General features: G+C 52.4%; 2 protein-coding genes and 1 long non-coding RNA gene across 3 annotated transcripts; 2 read left to right on the top strand and 1 right to left on the bottom strand.

The window, feature by feature from the left end:
* Positions 1–292: 292 nt before the first annotated feature.
* HOXA13 (homeobox A13) lies at positions 293–4200 on the top strand. The gene is made up of 2 exons (XM_010388312.2): positions 293–1240; positions 1965–4200. The coding sequence occupies exons 1-2, from the start codon at positions 316–318 to the stop codon at positions 2207–2209; spliced, it is 1170 nt and encodes a 389-aa protein (XP_010386614.2). The 5' UTR covers positions 293–315; the 3' UTR covers positions 2210–4200.
* Positions 4201–11041: 6841 nt separating this feature from the next.
* LOC104681880 lies at positions 11042–14907 on the bottom strand. The gene is made up of 2 exons (XR_750624.2): positions 14067–14907; positions 11042–11733 (listed from the first exon to the last, which is right to left on the bottom strand). It is a non-coding gene; the product is annotated as an uncharacterized LOC104681880 (long non-coding RNA).
* A 189-nt stretch (positions 14908–15096) lies between these two features.
* On the top strand, positions 15097–18803 carry HOXA11 (homeobox A11). Its single transcript, XM_010388311.2, has 2 exons — positions 15097–15874; positions 17292–18803. Exons 1-2 carry the CDS (start codon positions 15166–15168, stop codon positions 17522–17524), a joined length of 942 nt encoding a protein of 313 aa, XP_010386613.1. The 5' UTR covers positions 15097–15165; the 3' UTR covers positions 17525–18803.
* The last annotated feature ends 1015 nt before the right edge of the window (positions 18804–19818 follow it).

Raw genomic sequence — 19818 nt, 5'->3', positions numbered from 1 at the left:
GCCCCACCCGCACGTTCCCCCGCCTCTCCCCCCGGTGAATGGTGCGCGGCCGCGCGGCTGGCGCTGGCGCTGGGGATGGCGCGGGCCGTGGCGCGGACGGCGGGTGCACCGTGCAGAGCTGGAGTCGGAGCCGCCCGCTTTGCATACGCCGTGGGCGGAGCGGGGGGGCCGGGCCAATGGGCGGCCGCCTGGCGCGACCCCGCGGGGCGCGATCCGCCCCCCTCGCTCGGGCCCCGGCCCCGCGCCGCGCGCTCTTCACTTCTTGGGGGCTTTTTAAAACAGCGCCACTGGGGTCTTCTCCATGCGGCTCAGGCTATGACAGCCTCCGTGCTCCTCCACCCCCGCTGGATCGAGCCCACCGTCATGTTTCTCTACGACAACGGCGGCGGCCTGGTGGCCGACGAGCTCAACAAGAACATGGAAGGGGCGGCGGCGGCTGCAGCAGCGGCCGCAGCGGCTGCGGCGGCCGGGGCCGGGGGCGGGGGCTTCCCCCACCCGGCGGCGGCGGCGGCAGGGGGCAACTTCTCGGTGGCGGCGGCGGCCGCGGCCGCGGCGGCGGCGGCGGCCAACCAGTGCCGCAACCTGATGGCGCACCCGGCGCCCTTGGCGCCAGGAGCCGCGTCCGCCTACAGCAGCGCCCCCGGCGAGGCGCCCCCGTCGGCTGCCGCCGCTGCCGCCGCCGCTGCTGCTGCCGCCGCCGCCGCTGCCGCCGCGTCGTCCTCAGGAGGGCCCGGCCCGGCTGGCCCGGCGGGCGCAGAGGCCGCCAAGCAATGCAGTCCCTGCTCGGCAGCGGCGCAGAGCTCGTCGGGGCCCGCGGCGCTGCCCTATGGCTACTTCGGCAGCGGCTACTACCCGTGCGCCCGCATGGGCCCGCACCCCAACGCCATCAAGTCGTGCGCACAGCCCGCCTCGGCCGCCGCCGCCGCCGCCGCCTTCGCGGACAAGTACATGGATACCGCCGGCCCAGCGGCCGAGGAGTTCAGCTCCCGCGCTAAGGAGTTCGCCTTCTACCACCAGGGCTACGCAGCCGGGCCTTACCACCACCATCAGCCCATGCCTGGCTACCTGGATATGCCAGTGGTGCCGGGCCTCGGGGGCCCCGGCGAGTCGCGCCACGAGCCCCTGGGTCTTCCCATGGAAAGCTACCAGCCCTGGGCGCTGCCCAACGGCTGGAACGGCCAAATGTACTGCCCCAAAGAGCAGGCGCAGCCTCCCCACCTCTGGAAGTCCACTCTGCCCGGTAAATGGCGACATATTCCCAGCCCTGGTCTTCCGGCTCTGCTCCAGCTTCTCCTCCGCCTGCACCCAGGCGATCCCGGGTTCCCTTCTGTTCTCTTCCTGGTCTGCCCTAGCGGCTCTGCACCCCTGGGAGCCCAAGCCTGGCTGGCTGGGGCTGCCTGCACTGCCTTGAGTTGAGCCGGTCCCTGGCCCTCCCTGGGTGAGGGGTGGTTGGGAGAGAACTTGTGGGGACCGCGGCTAGCTTCCCTCTCCCTCTGCGCCCCGCCCTCCCCAGCCCCTGACACCAATTTAAGGATGAGAAATTTACCAGAAAACGGCTCCCCAAATTGCCCCTCCCTATTCATTCTCTCAAAAATGGCTTCAGTGTAGAAGCTTCGAGTATTAGGACGGGCACCCAGAAAGGAGCCAGGCACAGAAGTGTTGTACCTTGAGGCTGGCGCTAAGGTGTGGGCCGCTGGACCAGGCTATCTCTCGAAGCTGCCTACGCGTTGCTCCTTCAGGATGGCCGGGTTGGGGACGTCACTGGAGCCCTGGGCGATTTCATTTCAGTTCAGAACTAACCACCTTCCCCACTGACCCTCTAGGCTTTGGCAGAAGGCCGGATTGTACAGCGCGTGGCAAAGAGCAGCCGGGCGCTGCAAGGCGGGTGGCTCAGATCGAGCTGTCGCCTATGCCCTGGCTGGGGTCCGATCCCTGTGTAACTTGCCTTCTCCCTTATCTTCTAGACGTGGTCTCCCATCCCTCGGATGCCAGCTCTTATAGGAGGGGGAGAAAGAAGCGCGTGCCTTATACCAAGGTGCAATTAAAAGAACTTGAACGGGAATACGCCACGAACAAATTCATTACTAAGGACAAACGGAGGCGGATATCAGCCACGACGAATCTCTCTGAGCGGCAGGTCACAATCTGGTTCCAAAACAGGAGGGTTAAAGAGAAAAAAGTCATCAACAAACTGAAAACCACTAGTTAATGGATTAAAAATGGAACAAGAAGGCAACTTGAAGAAACGCTTCAGAACTTGTTGCTTTGCCCAGATAATGATAATAATGCTTAATAATAATTGAAGAATGGGAAAGAGAAAGAGACAGACACTGGCATTTTGCTCTCCTGAAGGAGATCTCTGTCTCTTTAATGGAATCTACAACTGTTTTAAAACTTTAAGAAAGGTAAAGACTGCCAGTTCTTTCGCCAACCCCACCAGCCCAGCCCGTTAAATGTCAAACGTCAACCCCCAAAATACGCAATTTCAGATAAGTTACACAGTTACTGAAATCTTGTAAGTATTTATGTGATCGTTATATTTTAGGACATTGTGTTAGATGGTAATAATCTGGAAGTTGGTTACAAAAGCAAGAGGCCATTGTAAACATCTGCTTGTCTTTCTTAGGTCGCCATTCCCTTTGCATGTTAAGCGTCTGCTCAGGTAAATCTTAGTGAAATTCCTGCCGTTGTTGTATGTTCTGCAAAACATTTTATGTGTAGATTTAGAGGGGAAACGAGAAGGTACTGAAATAATAATCTTGGAATATTTGCTGTGAAGGGAAAATGGGAGAGAAAACTCTTCTGAGGATGATTTGTCTTGGTAGTATAGTAAAACCAACCAGCTGAACCTTTCAGGCTACAAGAGAAACCGAGTTGGTAATGTCCTTTCCAGAATAATTTTTAATTGCTTATAACAAGCATATTTTGTGGCATTTGGACTATATTTACTGCCCCAATATCCGTTATTTTCCAAAGGATTTGGTATCTTTTTGAAAATGTTTAAATCATCAGATGATCCGCAGAATTCACTTTATTTGAGAAATCCCGAAAGTTTCCATCCCAACATGATGGACTTCAGTTTGAACACAATTCGTTTTTTCATTTGAATTGGCATTTCGCAATATTTGCTAAACATTTGCTGGAGAAATCATTTTTCTTTTTTAGAAAACTTAAAATGAAAATTCATTCCCCTGAAATATTTAGGTGTCTTCATTCTATATTTTGATCTATTAAGAGATTAGTATTTTTCCATGTTTATTGTTTTATCAGACTGCATTAGAAAGATTAGTGATTCATCTTCACAGCACATTTTTAAGCAGTTATTTCAACCAGCACATTCGTTTTGTTCATATTCACTATAGAATGATATCTTGTAAATAAAGACACAAAGCACACTGTGAAAATGTATTTGTGCACCTGCTTTTTAAATATTTCTACTAAAAATGAAAAAAAAAAAAAACCCTTAGACCTGTAGATAGTGATGTAGTGGTATTAATTCTGTTAATAAAATAGTCACTGCCATTAAAATCTGCAGAAAATACTCTTTTCTTTCCTATGCTAAATGTGCACTGCACAGAAAGAAAAGGAGCAGGTTTGTCTTATATAAACCAAGGACCATTCTTTATTATTATTCAGTACTTTTTTTGCTACCAAATTTTTAAGAAAAGGGAGAAACCCCTCATAACTAAAATCCTAAAAAATGATAAGTGCTTCAAGGAGATTAAAGTGTCAGATATTCCAAAAGGGTGGGAAAAGAAAGGAGGAAGAGATAGTATGAATTCCCAGGCTCCCTGTGGAAAATGAAAACCAGTTGTTTTGTATCAGCAATGCCTAGGCTGTCGTATTTTAAAATCTGCTGTTGGGTCTGCATGTGTCTGAGAGGGCAGGTTTTGATATCTGTTGAAATGACAGGACTACGAAAGGCCTTAAACCTTGACCTTGACGAAAAAAGACAATTTGTGACCTTGACTTTTGACAGCTCATGAATTGGCCTTAGCTGGATTAGTAGATCAAGGGCGCCACCTCGCGTTGACAAGCCTCCTTGTAATTCTTCAACCAAGGGAATCAAGAGCTCTTACCTCCTTGACTTTAGAGATTCAGTACTCAATTATTTGGCTCCAGATGGAGCAAATTTGAATATATGTAAATTATACATGTCCCTGTATATATGTAAATATATATCATATGTGTACACATGTATACATTTGCATATTAGTGCTTGTGTGTGCTTGTATATATATTTGTAGAATCTGTACAGATATCGTATCATTAATTGCTAATGACCCAAGATATTGTAATTTAAGGTGATTCCTAGAGTTGAGGTACAAAATGTACTTTACAAGATGAAGCCTTGTTCCTTTTCTCTAATGGCTAAGTTCGATTTGTCTTCACAGTGGCTTTCTCTGCATCAGATTTCTGCAGATCTGCTTTAAAACTGTACATTTTTGTTACAGTCAAAGATGTGTTCTTAAATCACCATTCTTTCCTGGTCCTCACCCTCCAATGTGGTCTCGCATTCTAATTAGAGCTACTGAGGAGTCTTTACAGCAAATTAAGATTCAGATGCCTTGCTAATTCTAGAGTTCTAGAGTTACGTTTCAGAAATTCTAAGAAACCCCTCTTGAGAGGTCAGTAAAGAGGACTTAATATTTCATATCTACAAAATGACCACAGGATTGGATACAGATCTGAGTTATCCTGGATAACTCAGAGCTGAGTACTGCTCCAGGGTGGTGTGCAATCTTATATTGATGCTTGTGAATCTGCCATTTTATTTGTAGGATAAATAAATATGTTTAGTATTAACAACTTCCATCAAAACTATAATAATAATATATCTGCTGTTGACCTCTAACAACAATCAGGTGCTGTATTCAGAGTCATAAAGAATACATATCTATGTTTGTATATTTAATACACACATAGGATAATGTGTTTTTGTCGAATCTATGCTATGCACATATGTATTAAAATGTTGGTGGAACCAGTAGCCGTGGGATGCAGAATTGTGAGATGCAGGCTAATTTTATCTTTATATTAGAGGAAAGTAACAGTGAATGGAAGAACCAGATTCAACATTTTATGGAAAATAATATTGATTGGTTACAAAAGTGGCTGCCGGAAACCTCTCCACCCTCTCCTGAGGACTCACAGCTTCTTTATATATGAGAATTATGGAAAGAGTCTCTAAAGCTGTCTCAAAAACAGGCTGGTGTTGAAACATACATATCGAAAGGGCTTGAGAAATTCAATTATATTTTGCTGCCCTGAGGATTTTCACTCCACTTGTGGAAACAAATGATAATGTTGCTTCAGACCCACCTCTCCACCTCTTGTTCCAAACAGTACTCCATTTCCAAATGAGCTGCCATCAAGCCAAAGTAACAACTTTCTCCCAAAATGTTTAAAGTGGTGGAAAATCCCCTCAAAGCTGGATCAAACTGTGTGTTTAAGAACACCTCCAAAAGGGACTCTTCTGTTGACGGGGGATATTTTTCTTTAGATGTAAGAAATATTCTGAGCCTCGAGCCTAGGAAGGAGGCCAACAGCAGCTCTCCAGCCGGGATACCGCCCCTTTCGAAAGCCATCACCACTACAGGAACCCTGGGTAAAGTAGTAGCCTTCTTTTTTTCTCTCTAGTTTTTGAAACTGTAATGACAGAAGATATTTCAGGGTTGTTGTGGGTTTTTTTCCCCCAGTTCTAAAATGGTCATTGATAGGATCGATCTTACCTAACTCTCCTCCTATTTAAAATTTCTATGGATCTACCAGATAACCAGAGGTGGGCATGGATTATTTATGATGGCTCCTTTAATGCCCAAATAGCAATCAGTCTAAAACCTGAAAGAAAAAAAAAAAGTCCAAGGAGAGACCAGCTACCTCCTGAAAAACAGGAATAATAGTATCAGCCACTGATCCATGGATGATGTTGTTGAAAACCTGACTGAAGTATTTTTTTCTAAAAAGAAAACTCTTCCTGAATAAAAAAATAATAAAAATAGGACTTTAAAAAAAACCTACTTTTTCTATCTGCTCTCAGTACTGTCATATTTATTTAGTTACTTTAAGTGGATGATTGTTAAATGTCGCTGTGCATTTTACTCCTATTTGTGACTGATGCAGAGCTGAAGCCACCCATTCAAGTTGTGGGTTAAAAATAAATAAATAACAGAAAAGGAAAGAAAAAAATTAAAACAAGCTAGTTGAAATCTTTTCTTAAAAATTCACCACTAGGCAGCGAAATTCGGCTGCAGATGCAACATTTGTGTGTGGAGAGTTGACACAGATTTCACTTTGTAATAGATGTAAGTGCAGATTGCACTCTGCTGCATGTGTTTGGAGGGCTCGGTGAAGATGCAGTGTCTTGCTTCCTCTGCGAATTCCCGAGTTCAGGAGCCCAGACGGAGGTTGCCCTGGACTGCTAATCCCCAGACCCGGTGGGTTCAGAGGCGCCCTCCTGGATTTGCGGACCTCTCCCAAGGAGACGCTAGGGGCTTGCTGATTTATGCGCATTCCTTTAAACTTGATCGAATGCGTGTCAGCCGACCAAGACCTGGAGAATCAGAGAAATGTGCAGCGAGTTGCTCACATCCCGTTTCTTATAAGCGAAGATGTAGAGTTATCCAAAAGGCAGAGGGAGATTTATGCCTAGGTTTTAGGACAGGCACGCTAATTAAGTTTTCATCTGCTAGGCCGCCGGGTCCATAACAGCCGGCCTCATTCTTTATGAAAATGCCCACTCAATCCTCGTGCATCTACCTATCTCTGATGAATGCCTTAATAGTGCTTGCTATTTTTAATTTTATTTTAAAGGGAAGAAAAAAGACACTGGCGCAGAAAAATTCCTCCACGAAAGCAGCCAAGGCCTTGCCACAGTTGATTTCATTTCTGCCCGGCTCTCGTGGCGCTGAAGAGCCGGATCCACCAGGCAGAAATAATTACAACGTGTCTCAGAGATTTCCAAACCTCTAAGGGCTGTTGTGCGGCGACATAGGGCCTCCCCCAGGTACTGGGGTGTGAACTCCGGGAGCTACCTGATGTCGCGCCCCTCGGGGACTGAGGCGCGGCCCCAAACCCTCCAAGCTTCTACAAGAACCCCCTACTCAAAATGGAGGCTCAGGCCGGTGGAAAGCCGGCCTCCCTCGGACGGCACGCGGGCCGGTCGGGGCTGCGGTAGGACGGCGGGCTGATGTCCCAGCGCGGAACCGCGAGGGCCGGGTCTGTGCGGGTGAGTGGCCCCGCAACTGCAGGCTGACGTCACCGCAGGCCGCGCGGGCCTTCGCGGGACTCTCCGGACGCGGCTGGATCAGCACAAGCCGACTTCAAGGAATGTTTGGTGCGGGTGCCCACTTCTCCGCCCCGCCCCGCCCTCCCCAAGAGAATAATCCGGTATTTAATCTCTCCCGGTCTTAATTCTTGGCAGCGTGGAAGGTGGTTTGCAACGGGAAATAAAACTTGACAGGAGCATTTTCTCTAAAAGGGATTTTGAGACGAGCTGAAAAGAAACCGTGTTTTTCTCTACCAAATACTTCCGCTTTCTGAACCCGGAGCCGAGGGGAGGGAGCGATCCGAGGGAGCGGAGAGCAAGCCGGGCACGCGGGGCCACGCTGTGCACCCCACTGGCCGCGCCGGCCGCCACGGCGGGAGGCAGCCTCGGGCACCGCTGCGCCCCGCGCCTCTACCACGCTCCGCGCCGCTGGGCTGTAGGCCCCGGCGCCGCCCGCAGCCCGAGGTCGGGACCCCGCGCATGGGACGGTGGCACCGGCAGGTCCCGGTTGGCACCCAGAGTGGTACCCAGGCGCTGGCTGAGGGAGGCTGGGGTCAGGCGAGAGAAGAGGGCCCTGGAGAGAGGGCCTTAAGGAGCTTGGCGTTAGCTCTGAGCCTCTGGCCTGGGGGTGTTGGCAACAGCAGCTTGCAAGAAGGGTGGTGAGAGCAGGGCTGGGGGCTTTGTTTCCGGCCTCGGGTCTGCGGACTCTGCACAAAATGGAGGGGGAAAGGGGGTGAGCGCGCAGCAGGCGTGGGTCGAGCGGACTGCTATTGGGTGGAGGAGGCTGGAGAGAGCAGAGTCCCCCTCCCCGCCGCTCAGCTAGCGCCCTTCTCTCTCGCCGTAAAGGTCAAGTCCTCCGCGCCACGGCCGCCTTCCATGGTCAGGGCCGGTCGCTGCCGCGGCCTCAAGAAGGCACAAGACGCACAGTTAGCTTGCTGCAAGCGGGTTCTGGTAGCCTGGGCTCTGGGCTCGTGCACTGGAGGCAGAGATTCTTTCTTGATTTCCAACTCTCCCATTCCCAGCCCTGTTGGAAAGGAGTCCTGGCAGCCACGGGTGGCCCAGGCTGTGTCCCCGTCCCGGAAGAGCGGGATTTGCCCCAGTCCAGCAGACTTCGGAGCCCGCTGAGGCCTAGCAGGGGCGAGAGAGAGCGCCTGCAAGCCCAGGGGAGAGGACGTGGCTGGATCGGAGTTCTGGGTCCTGGTAGGAACATAGGGCCGAGCAGGGCCGACTTGGCGGGGAAGAGGATAGGGGAGCCAAGACCCTGCTGGAGAGCCTCTCCTGGGGTCCCTGAGTCCAGGCCCCTCCGTAGTGCGTGGCAGGCCTTTGGTGAGACCCTTGATGCTCTTCTCCTACCTAAAATCCACACTGAGATGTGAGGCGCAATCTTCCAAGGTAAAAACCCCTGACTCCCAGCCTCCAAGAATCCTTCACTGCACTCTGCAAGGGAGAGAGCCCTTTACCTCCTGCCCATAGCCTGCCTCCAGCAGGTCAGAGCATCAGGCCCTGCGGTAAACAGTTAGCTTAAGCCTGATCTGCCGCTAAGCCTATCTCTCCAGGTGAACCAAAGAGGACGTGCAAAGGATTTCTTTTCGCGGAAGCGAAAAATCTGGGTTGTACCCCTAGGGCTACATGGCTGGGCTGGGCTGTGGGGGTATATATAGCAGAAACAATTGTCTGTGAATGGGTAGCAGGAATGCCTGGCAGCGTGTGTAGGGGAGGAGGGCTGGATGGGGTGATGGTTCTTCTCAAGCCTGGAATGCGAGCTACCACGAGCACTGAGTGGAAATGGAGCTGCCCTAGGAAGCAGTTGGAGCTTTGTGGCATGGGGGCTTCCTGTGAGCTACAGCTGTGGGGACCGAGACCCAAGGACCAGAGCCAACCTTCGGGTTGGGCCACCCCCTTTTGTCTTCTTTATCTCAGACACACTCTGCTGGGAAACCCGTTTGGGCCAAAGCTGCACGGGGAATGGAAGGCAGACCCTGAGAACTAGGGCTTTGCCCTTCAAAGTCTCCCCCATCCCATTTGTTCCCACTCTATAGGAAAAAGAAGTCTAATAATTGGCAACAATAAAAATAAAAATAGTTATTAAAGGAAGTAATCTTCTCTTCTCCCTTCAGTTTGGGATCCACTAATGTAAATGATAACCAGATTGCTTGGGTACTTGAGACCCTCAGCTGAGCCCTGTGCCCCACTCTGCAGTGGCCAGGGGAAGAGTATGGGCCTTTTCAGATATTTAGGGGCTTTGAAGGATGACTGAAACTGCCAGTCAGACCAAGCAGAATTATGAGGTCAACTTCAGGGCACTACCTGTTTCTGAGCTTTTAGGAAGTGTAGGGGACCTTGGAGGAGGGTGAGTGTCTCAGCAAAGGGACAAACTAACCCCTGCCTCCACCTGGTAGTGACAGAGGTGATCTCTTGATTTTTTATCGAAGCCTCAGTAGCACCTGGAAAATGTGATGGATTGGCAATGATCTGGCAATAAGCCATGCCCTGAGAACAAGTACTGGGAGATCTCCTGGGCCTTCCCGGGCAACCCACCTCCCCAGCTCACCATGGAAGACAGACGTGCCCACAGGAACCCTTCTATTTGGAAGGAGATATTCCTGAAATGGAGGAGAAGAGCTCTGTTGCCATTTCTACCCAGGGCCTCCCGGCCAGTTCTTGCACCTGTGTGCAGTATGATCACCAGGGTTGAAATACTCTTCTGTGTAGCTTTCTAGAAACAGCACGACATTTGTGGACAGAGGAAAGTAAGGCCTTAGGCAAGCAGGAGGAGGCAAAATATTGATGGTGCCCTAAGCAATCCAACAAGAGAGAAACTTAACCGTAGCCATCTGGGAGTGAGATTCAGTCTGTCAAGTGGGTCCTCACCCCTCCCAGGCCTATCCCATCTGGGTTGCCCAGCCTAGAAAAGCAGCAGCTGGGTCTGCAGAAGAGAAGGAGGAAGTGTTGGGGAAGAAAGGAGGGTGGAGAAGGGAGGGGAGAGGAAGAGAGATAAGCTGGACTTGGTGGGGCCTTGGGGTGGAGTATTCCAAAGAAGGAGGTGGGACTTAGTTCAGGCTCTGGTGGAGGCCCGAAGTTGGGGAAGAGTCAGGGACCTAACAGCCCCTCTTCTCTGCACCTGAGTATTGGGTGCCCTCCAGTGGCACCTCAGCCCTTGCTCAGTCTAGCAGAGGCATCAAAAAAGGTAGGGAAGAGTCCCAGCAGGTGAGAATGGCTGGAAGGAGGCAGGGCAGGAGACAGGAACTGTAGGGGGCACAGGAGCAGGATCAGGAACTGTAGGGGGAGAGGACCCCCTTGAGAAGGACAGTGGTAACTGGGGCAGCTTGGCATTGACATTGAGACTATGGACAAATGCTGGGCATTCAAAGACCTGCATGTGCAAGTACTGGGGACTTTGCATTCTCAGATTTCTGGAACAAGGAGCAGCTGCTGCCTCCCAAGCCAACCCCAAGGAGAGAAGAGGGTGGCCCAGCAGCTTTGTCAGTTGGAGCTGGGAAGCCTGGAGTGTGGAGGTGCTCCCGGCCACCCGGCTCTATCATCCCTTGGAGTAAGAGGGTGTTAAGCTGCCTGTCAAGTAACGATCCTTGCAGCTCATGTCCCTTGAATGACTGTGCTGGAAACGCCCCCAGCACAACAACCACGGTAACAAGGCCTCGCATTGCCCGGTGTACACCGACGGCTTCAAGGCCACCCCGCCTGGGCACTGCCCGCCGGCGCCCTCCCGCTGCCTCCCGGACCCCTCCGGCTGCAAGAAGAAGCGGAGGCAGCAGAGGCTCCTGGACCCACTTTATTCCGATATTCCGCCTGCAAAGGCGGTGGAATGAAGCGTAAGGCTCAGGGATGGTCGTCCCCGGAGAGGAGGGTCTCGGAGGCGCTGCACAAGCCCCCCCCCCCCCAACCCTTCGGGCCAAATCAGACGAAGCCTCGGAAAGGCTCGGTCTGTTTTGCTGACCAAATCTCCTTGTTAGCCGTTTCCGCTGACAAGCCTGGCGCGGGCGTCGGCCTTCTCCTCTCCGGGTGGCCACCTCCAAATGCCGCACGGGGAGCGATGGGGCCCGGCCTTGCGGAGGGCTGCCTGGACCTTGAAATTTGGAAAAACAAGAAGAGACTGAACCGGCTCCCTCCCTTCTCTGCAGACACACACGCACCGTCAGGCCGCCGCCACTTCCTGCCTTTGTTTTTCTTCCTCCAAACATTTTTTGGCCTCTTGCATTAGCCGCGGTGGGGCTCTGGGTTGACGAAAAAAGGAAATACACCCTGAACAGTTTTCTGGAGATGGCGCGAGCTCTGGAGCTCCTGAGAAAAAACAGCTCTTGGGAAGCCAGTCGCCAGGGCCAATGTCACAGCCTTACCCGCGCCGGCCTCTTCAAGTAATGGAACTCGGACTTGGCCTTCCGGGGCGGCTTTAGCCTCAGTCGGGTCTTTCCCAGAGCCCAGTGGGTTACGCTCGGCTGTTGGACCTCCTGCAAAGCTGAAGAGTCAATCATAGGATCAGAGCAAAGTCAAAACCAAGGACCCGAAGGTCTGCCTTCTCTTCTTCCCCTAAATTTGGTCTGATTCTCAGAGCTGCGCCCACCCCTCACCCCAGCCGCCTGCCTGGAGAAACCTTCACATTCACACCGCCAGCGTATTCCGCACACAAGGGCAGGAGCGGGCAAAACTGGAACATTGCGCAGTCTTGGGGACCTGAGTACCCTTCTCCTATTCCTGCTGGGCAACTAAAAGCGTTCGGTCACTCCAGGCTTTTTCCCTTCTGCTGATATCAAAAGTCTTTTCCCTCATCCATCTTCAGGGCAGCGCCCCCACACACCCCCTTCCAGGCTGCAAGTCCCTCCGGGCACCCGGCTTCGGTGCAGCCTGCCGAAATGCCCTGCCAGTCGCTCCCGGAGCGCCTTTTTCACCCCCAGCCTTTTATCCGGAATTCGCCTTTGTCTCCTGCGGACACCCATGGGATCCAGCCCTGCCAGCACCCTCTCGGTCTGGCCCTCCAGGAGGACATGGGAGGCAATGGTTATGTGGAACAGCGCACACCCCCATACCGACCTTTCTGCCGGGACCGCTCTCCCTGACACCAGGGGAAAACCGACCTAATTAAGAGAGGGGCTGCCTGCCGCTGGGGGAGGTGGCCTGGCATCTCCCGCTGGCGGGCCACCACAGCCCCGTCTGTTCAGGCACAAGCTGAAGTTGACTGCCAAAACTGCTATAAAACCGCAGGTCTGTCTAGAACTGTTTTCGGTTTTCCTAGACGCCCCCGGGTTCAATTATGGTCTTAAAAGCCCTAATACAAGTGCAAGAATTTGTTTGCCTTCACCCAGGGGCGGGGCGAGCTCCGCAATGGTGGCGCCTTTGTTATGGCAAAGTCACTGAAACCCTTCATGCATTCCTTTTGTTCGAAGGTAGGGGTGGTGAGGACTGGGTGGGCTGCAGAGAGAGAGTTTGGGATAGCCAAAATCAAGCCAGGGAACAGCTCGAATACCTTTGTTTGAAACCTCTCCTTCTGTCTTTTATATTCTGTCTCTAAAAAAGAGATGCTGTGGAGAAACAAATATTTTGCCTTGTTGGTCACTGCTGGAAATAGAAGTTTTTTCGCCGCAGGGCAATTCTGTAAATGTGCTTCCCAGCTTTAGGTCTGAAGCTACTCTTCTCCAATAACCTTCCTTCCCATTGGAACTTCTCACTCACAGCACTGCTGCCCTCTGGACAAGCCACAGTGGACAAATATGTCAAGCTAAAGATGCACAAATAATTTCAGGTTCAGTTCTCAGGGATTCAAGGGACATGAAAGTTCTTGTAGCAAATCTTGAATAAAGAGTTCATTAAACCAATGTGTCCAAGTAGCTTGATTTGTGATAAGCAATCCTTGCAAAGGTGGTGGTGGGGGGAGGTGGAGAGCCACAGAAACATTAATGCTAGTAAATTAGTTTACTCGACTACAGAGTAATTACTCGATATTATTTATATTTACAGCAGGTATTCAAATGCAATGGTAGACCATTATTTGGAGAAAATACATAATGAGAATATTTCTTTTCCAGTGCAATACATGATTAGATTTGTTATTGAGTCAGTTACAGTCAGCTCAGCAATAAATAAATAAATCGATGATGACACTTATATCCCAAAGATCTTAGAGTTTATACTCTAAATCTCCCCCAAAATATGTAAATACCTTTGGCTATTTCCTGGAGAGGGAAAAGCAAAAGGTTATCTTTTTATATATCTTTTATTTTCCTTCAGCAAACCCCAGATCCTTCCAAGAAGAGAGTTGTTGGGAGGCCTCAGGTCTGGGCCCCTCTCAGCTCCTGGCCCTGCCTGGCTGCTCTGTGTCCTCTCCCTTCTTTCGCTTCCTCCAAACATTGCTCCTTCAATCCTGCAGGTTGTGGAGCATATTTTGCCTTCTTAATTTATTTTTTTCCTCTTCTCAAGAAAGCTAGACTCAGAGTATTGGTATGGTTTCTCTTTATCCTTAGCACAAACCTAGCCTTTTAAAGGCATACCTGTCCCCCCAGGTGCAGGGAGTTGGGGAAGCACCTCTCCTTTCTCTGGCATTGTATTCCTTCTGTGGAATCAACAGTAGGAAAGGCACAGAGCTCGCTGAGTTTTTGCCCTGCACATCCCTTGCTTTCACTCTCACACATTGCAAGGAAAGAGAGAAGGAGAGCAGGAGAGTAGGCGAGTTACCCCTTTCTCAGCCACCTCTCCTTGGCCCTCAGCCCGTCCTTTCCACCCCCATTCTCCCCACACCCCTGGAGCTCTGCAAGCAGCCTGGTGGGCCCCCCACGAAGATGCAGCATACCCAGGAGAAGGCTCCTCGGATGTCAGCGCCTCTAAAGCAGCCCAAGGGTTGCCTCAATTGCATGGTTTCCCGCGTCCTCAGCTCCAGAAGACCAGGCAGATGGGTGGACCGGTGAGCAGCGGGGCAGCCCCTCTGCCGAGTCACTCCGAAGCCCGGCAGGCAGCGAGGAGGAGGGGGTTTCTCCAAGGACAGAAGGTGGGATGAGGAGGCAGGCAGGGAAGATGAGGGGAGAGGTGGATCCCGGGTAAGACGAAGGCCCTTCCGGGCCCTGCGGATCAGTGACAAACCGCGGGGAGAAGCCGTTCTGGCTGTGGGCAGTTTAGGGACGGAAGGCACTAAAGCGCTTCGGAAGTGACCATGAATGAGAGAGTGTAATCAAGTCACCGTGCAAATCGGACAAGCCACGAGGCAGGCACATCCACGGCTTCAAACTCTGGCCCCGAAGGGGTTCCGGCTAGGGTCGGAGGCAGAGGCGCTTCCCACAGCAAGTCTATGGGAGGGGGACTGCGAAGAAGAGGGTGCAAATGCGAGCCTCCAGGAGAACAGACTCCGAGACCACAAGCCACACAGCGACGGGCTCCCACCTGGCTATCCCCAGTCCAGGGCACCCCTCACCCACCAGGGGAGCTGCGGGTGGGAGGTGGGGACGAGAGTTGAGCTCTCACCGCCCTCTGCACACTCGAGAACCAGGACCCTGCAATTGAGCACAAGCATGCTGCATGGGGGCGCACCCCAGCCCCTCCGCGCGCCGGGAGGCCCCCAGCCAACATGAGTTACACCGGCGATTACGTGCTTTCGGTGAGAACACCGAGTGACGATCTGTTGCTTCCCCTGAGGTGGCTACAAAGAAAGGAAGCCGGGAGGGAGGGGAGGGGAGGAAAAAAAAAAGGAAAGGGAGGGGGGAAAGGCCCGGACTAGCTCGCAGCTTGTCAATTTCAACATCGGGTCACATGACCAGCACCTCCCTGCTAAGGATGGGGATAGATTTCCACGTCAGCTTACGTCTCCAAATTTCTACTTCACGGATCCGCTTCAAAGAGGCAGCTGCAGTGGAGAATCATGTTAAGCTCGGCTACTGCGGAGAGCCCAAGGTAGCCCAATGATGGATTTTGATGAGCGTGGTCCCTGCTCCTCTAACATGTATTTGCCAAGTTGTACTTACTACGTCTCGGGTCCAGATTTCTCCAGCCTCCCTTCTTTTCTGCCCCAGACCCCGTCTTCGCGCCCAATGACATACTCCTACTCCTCCAACCTGCCCCAGGTCCAACCCGTGCGCGAAGTGACCTTCAGAGAGTACGCCATTGAGCCCGCCACTAAATGGCACCCCCGCGGCAATCTGGCCCACTGCTACTCCGCGGAGGAGCTCGTGCACAGAGACTGCCTGCAGGCGCCCAGCGCGGCCGGCGTGCCTGGCGACGTGCTGGCCAAGAGCTCGGCCAACGTCTACCACCACCCCACCCCCGCTGTCTCGTCCAATTTCTATAGCACCGTGGGCAGGAACGGCGTCCTGCCACAGGCTTTCGACCAGTTTTTCGAGACAGCCTACGGCACCCCGGAAAACCTCGCCTCCTCCGACTACCCCGGGGACAAGAGCGCCGAGAAGGGGCCCCCGGCGGCCACGGCGACCTCCGCGGCGGCGGCGGCTGCAGCCACGGGCGCGCCGGCAACTTCAAGTTCGGACAGCGGCGGCGGCGGCTGCCGGGAGACGGCGGCGGCGGCGGAGGAGAAAGAGCGGCGGCGGCGCCCCGAGAGCAGCAGCAGCCCAGAGTCGTCTTCCGGCCACACTGAGGACAAGGCCGGCGGCTCCAGTACGTATAAAGGCAGCGCCCTGCGCTTTATGAAAGGGGAGTTGGAAATCTAGCGCAGCACCGCTGTTAAATTTTTATATGCTGTTTTATAAGCATATAAGGTTTATGAAGGGCCTTTAGGTTTCCCCCAACAAAACTTTGTTATAAAAGGCGGGATCACGTGGCGAGTGCTGAAATTGGCCGTGAAATACCCACCGGCCAAGGCATGCCTGCAAAAAAAAAAAAAAAAAAAAACTCCTCTTTTCCCTTTTTTCCCTTCTCAGCTCCCAAGCCCGGCAGCTCGACCCCGCTCGGGGCCAGCTCCGGGCTGGGAAGCCAGAGGTGGGCGCCTGTAAATTCCCCCTGCAAGGGCTTCGGGAGCCTTTGATAGCGAGGTAATCCGGAGATTTTTATAAAAGCCATGTGTTGCGCCGGGACTCCAGTCCGGCCGGGATTCAAAGGCGTCGCTGTTTAACGACGGCGCTAGGAGCGCGTTTAACAGATAAAGTAGCCCGCTTAGCTCCAGCAATATATTAAAAGAAACAAATTAACCCAAAGTTGGCCTTTTTGTCCAAAGGAAGCCATTTTCCTCTGGCGTGGTGGCAATTACGTGCCTCCTTCTGCCCAACTGCATGTTATTCACAATTGTTATTCAATCTGTCAAAAGCGATTTTTTTTCTTGTCTTGTGGGTCTTTTTTTTTTTTTTTTTTTTTTGTAAGGGGGATCAAGTAGAGCCTGCCCGCAGCTTCGGGAAGCCCCCTTTCCCTTCACCCTACCTAAGATAGCGCCGCTGCTCTGCGTGTGCAGGGTGACCGTATTGTATGTCCGTGGTGCTCAGCGAAGGCCTAGGGTAGGGGGCTTCCGCTGCCACCTCCCCACCTCGGGGGAGCCGGGAGGCTGGCTGGGGAGGCAGGAGCTGGTGGCCAGGACTCAGGCTGACAAAGACCCGGCAGCCGCCCCAGATGTTAACGACTGCCCAGTCTTGGCCGCAGCCTGGAAAGATTGGGACTGGAGCCGCCTTTACTGCCTTGGGAAGGGGCAGCCCAGGTGCTGGAAGGTGAAATGTCCGCAGGCGGCTGTTTGTTTAGTCTGGCCGGCGAGAAGCAGCCGGCAACCCCCACTCGGCTGCTTTCAAAGAGGCTTAGGCAGCGCAAACTCGCCTGTTGCTGTGCGAAGCCCTCCTTTCTGTTCTGGGGGCAGCGGGAGCGGCTTCCCCGGGGGCCTATCTAGGGAGCTGGCTTTTATCTGTGGCTGAGCCTCCAACTGCGACGGTTCCAAGCATGCAGTCATAGCGTTAAAGGCAGGGGCCTGGGGAGACTTTGACGGGGCTTGGGCTGGACCACCCGTCCCTGTGGCAGCCCTTCTCCTCAGCTATGGGCTCTGGTGTGGATTGCAGCCCCACACCTGACTCACCCCCTGCCTTTTCTCCCTCCACAGGTGGCCAACGCACCCGCAAAAAGCGCTGCCCCTATACCAAGTACCAGATCCGAGAGCTGGAGCGGGAGTTCTTCTTCAGTGTCTACATCAACAAAGAGAAGCGCCTGCAACTGTCCCGAATGCTCAACCTCACTGATCGTCAAGTCAAAATCTGGTTTCAGAACAGGAGAATGAAGGAAAAAAAAATTAACAGAGACCGTTTACAGTACTACTCAGCGAATCCACTCCTCTAAGGCTCCAGCGGCTGGAATTGGGTGGGGGGCTTCATACACATGAGATAATATGCAGATTTTGCCCTTGACAAGGTCAAGCCACATGGTGACTTTTGAAAAGAGGTGTGCAAGAGAGGGATGCATGGAGATAGCCCCACAAGAGGCGGCCTGGGACTCTCTTGATTAAGATCTCAGTGGTTAAGATTCCTAATAATCATTGGATTCTGAGAGCTGTGTATCAGCTAGAATGACAGGTTTGGGACCCCTGGTGGTTCACTCTTGGAGCCTGCAGAGCTGCGGGCTGGGTGTGGTCTCCACTGGGGACTGGGCCCCCTGCCAGACCCCTTGGAGGCTAACCCCTCCACATCCTCCCTCTACTGGGAGCCTACCCACCCCCAGGACCCCTGAGTCAAAAAGCTGTGTGCTCTCCAAGACCAGTTCAGCTTGGGGACAAGGGCAGGAGGAAGGGGTAGGATTACTAGGTGCCCAGAATGAGGCTGCTTTCCAAAGCCAATGTGAACGGCGGCGGCTGGACTTAGAGGTGGCTATGAGGTGGAAGAGGGCTGCAAATCCTTGTGGGAAAAGAAATCTGTGATTCCAGGTGGCGTCAGTGTCTTTCCACTCCTCCTAGCCACCCACCACACTTATCCAGCCCTGAGTTCCTAGCCACCGCCTCCTACAGCCCACCTGGCTTTTCTTTCTACCAAAAGAGGGTCTTGGTTCCAGCCTACCACTCAGGCCCAAAGCCTCGTCGCAGAGTGGACTGTTCCCTGAGGTGGGAGATAAGGAAAAGCCAAGAAGCTGCAGCCAGGCCACTGGCCCCTGAGATCTCTGCAGGAAATGGCTGTGGAGTGCAGCAGTTTGGCAAACTCTCCACCACATGTAATGAAGCTTGGATTTGCTCAGTGTCTGGCTGCGGAGCAGCAGGCCTGGCCAGCAGGTCTCCAGCTTTGGCTATGAGGGCCTTGAGTCCCCCAAAACACCGGGTTCCAGCACCACACTCTACCCTCATTGGCTCCTGAACTGAGCTTGGAAGCTTCTGGTGACCTTCCAAGAGCCTGAGAGTGAGGTGGAATTATTTTAAAAGATAAATATTATATTATATATATATATTTCCCTGAAGGAACCAAAGCGAATTTTAAAAGATGCAATGTAGAGGGGAAAAGAGATGATGAAAATATTTAAAGGCTCTATCTGTTTACAGTGTTCCACGGTTAAACTCGCTCACTGCTAAGAATATTTGAATGTATGCTTCATACAGGGATGGTGTTCAAAAAACTTGTAAATAAAGGAACCATAACCAATTTTGTTTTTCTTTCTTTCTTTCTTTCTTTCTTTCTTTCTTTCTTTCTTTCTTTCTTTCTTTCTTTCTTTCTTTCTTTCTTTCTTTCTTTCTTTCTTTCTTCGCCATTAGTTGATTTCCTTTGGGGTGTTGGAGGGGGTGGAAAAGGTATTGAGAATGGTCTTTTTAATCTCTTGCAACATTTGGAAAGTGTTAGGGAAATGCTCAGAGGCAATCGGCCTGCCCAGACTGGGGATCTCATCTGGGAAAGCCAGGCACCCTCCCGTTGAATCTCCTTTGCCTCCCTGTATTAAGAAATGTCTATTGGCTCCATTTGTACTGGGAGTGTTGGCCTGTCCTCAATTCTGGTTCTTACCCACCGTGTGTGTTGCAGCATGTATACAGGCAACTGGACACAAGGAAAATAAAGACACAAGGAAATTGGAGTATCCTGGTGTGACATTCCTCTCCCTGATCGCCTTTTACTGCCAAATGTCTGCCCCCCTCCCCCACCCCCCCCAAAAAAAACGCCCTACCTAGTTGAGGGGCAAGTTATCAGGCCCCTGAGAGGGTGAGAAGGTGACTAAGTCAGGAATTGGCTACAATAGAAGCCAGGCTTAGGAAGCCAAGGTGGTTGGCTATGTCCTTGTGGGAAGCGGGGACCTGGGGATGGGGTATCTCAGGGCCTGGAATAATGGACTTTATCCCCTCAGACTGACCTCAGCCCTGGAGAGGGCCTTGGGGCCTGAGGTGGCCAACAGGTCAGACCCCAGGCTGCCCTCGCTCACCTCAGGACCGCTAGGCCTACAGTGGGACCGTCCGGGGGCCTGTGAAGGCTTCAGCAAGCCCGGTCTGGGTTCCAAGGCAGAGCAGACTCCCAGGAGCCTCTAAGGGTGCTTTCTCCCCACTCCCAGCGGAGGCTGTTTTTTCCCTTTGGGAAAAAAGAAGAAAAAAAAAAAGGATGCCGGTTTCCTCTTTGTTTGCTGCCTTTGAACTTCTGCCTTAAAATTGGACATCACCCATAACCTTGAGG

The sequence above is a fragment of the Rhinopithecus roxellana genome, chromosome 6, assembly GCF_007565055.1.
Source record: "Rhinopithecus roxellana isolate Shanxi Qingling chromosome 6, ASM756505v1, whole genome shotgun sequence".
NCBI classification, from domain to species: Eukaryota; Metazoa; Chordata; class Mammalia; order Primates; family Cercopithecidae; genus Rhinopithecus; species Rhinopithecus roxellana.
This window is presented reverse-complemented; position numbering and strand designations above follow the sequence as displayed.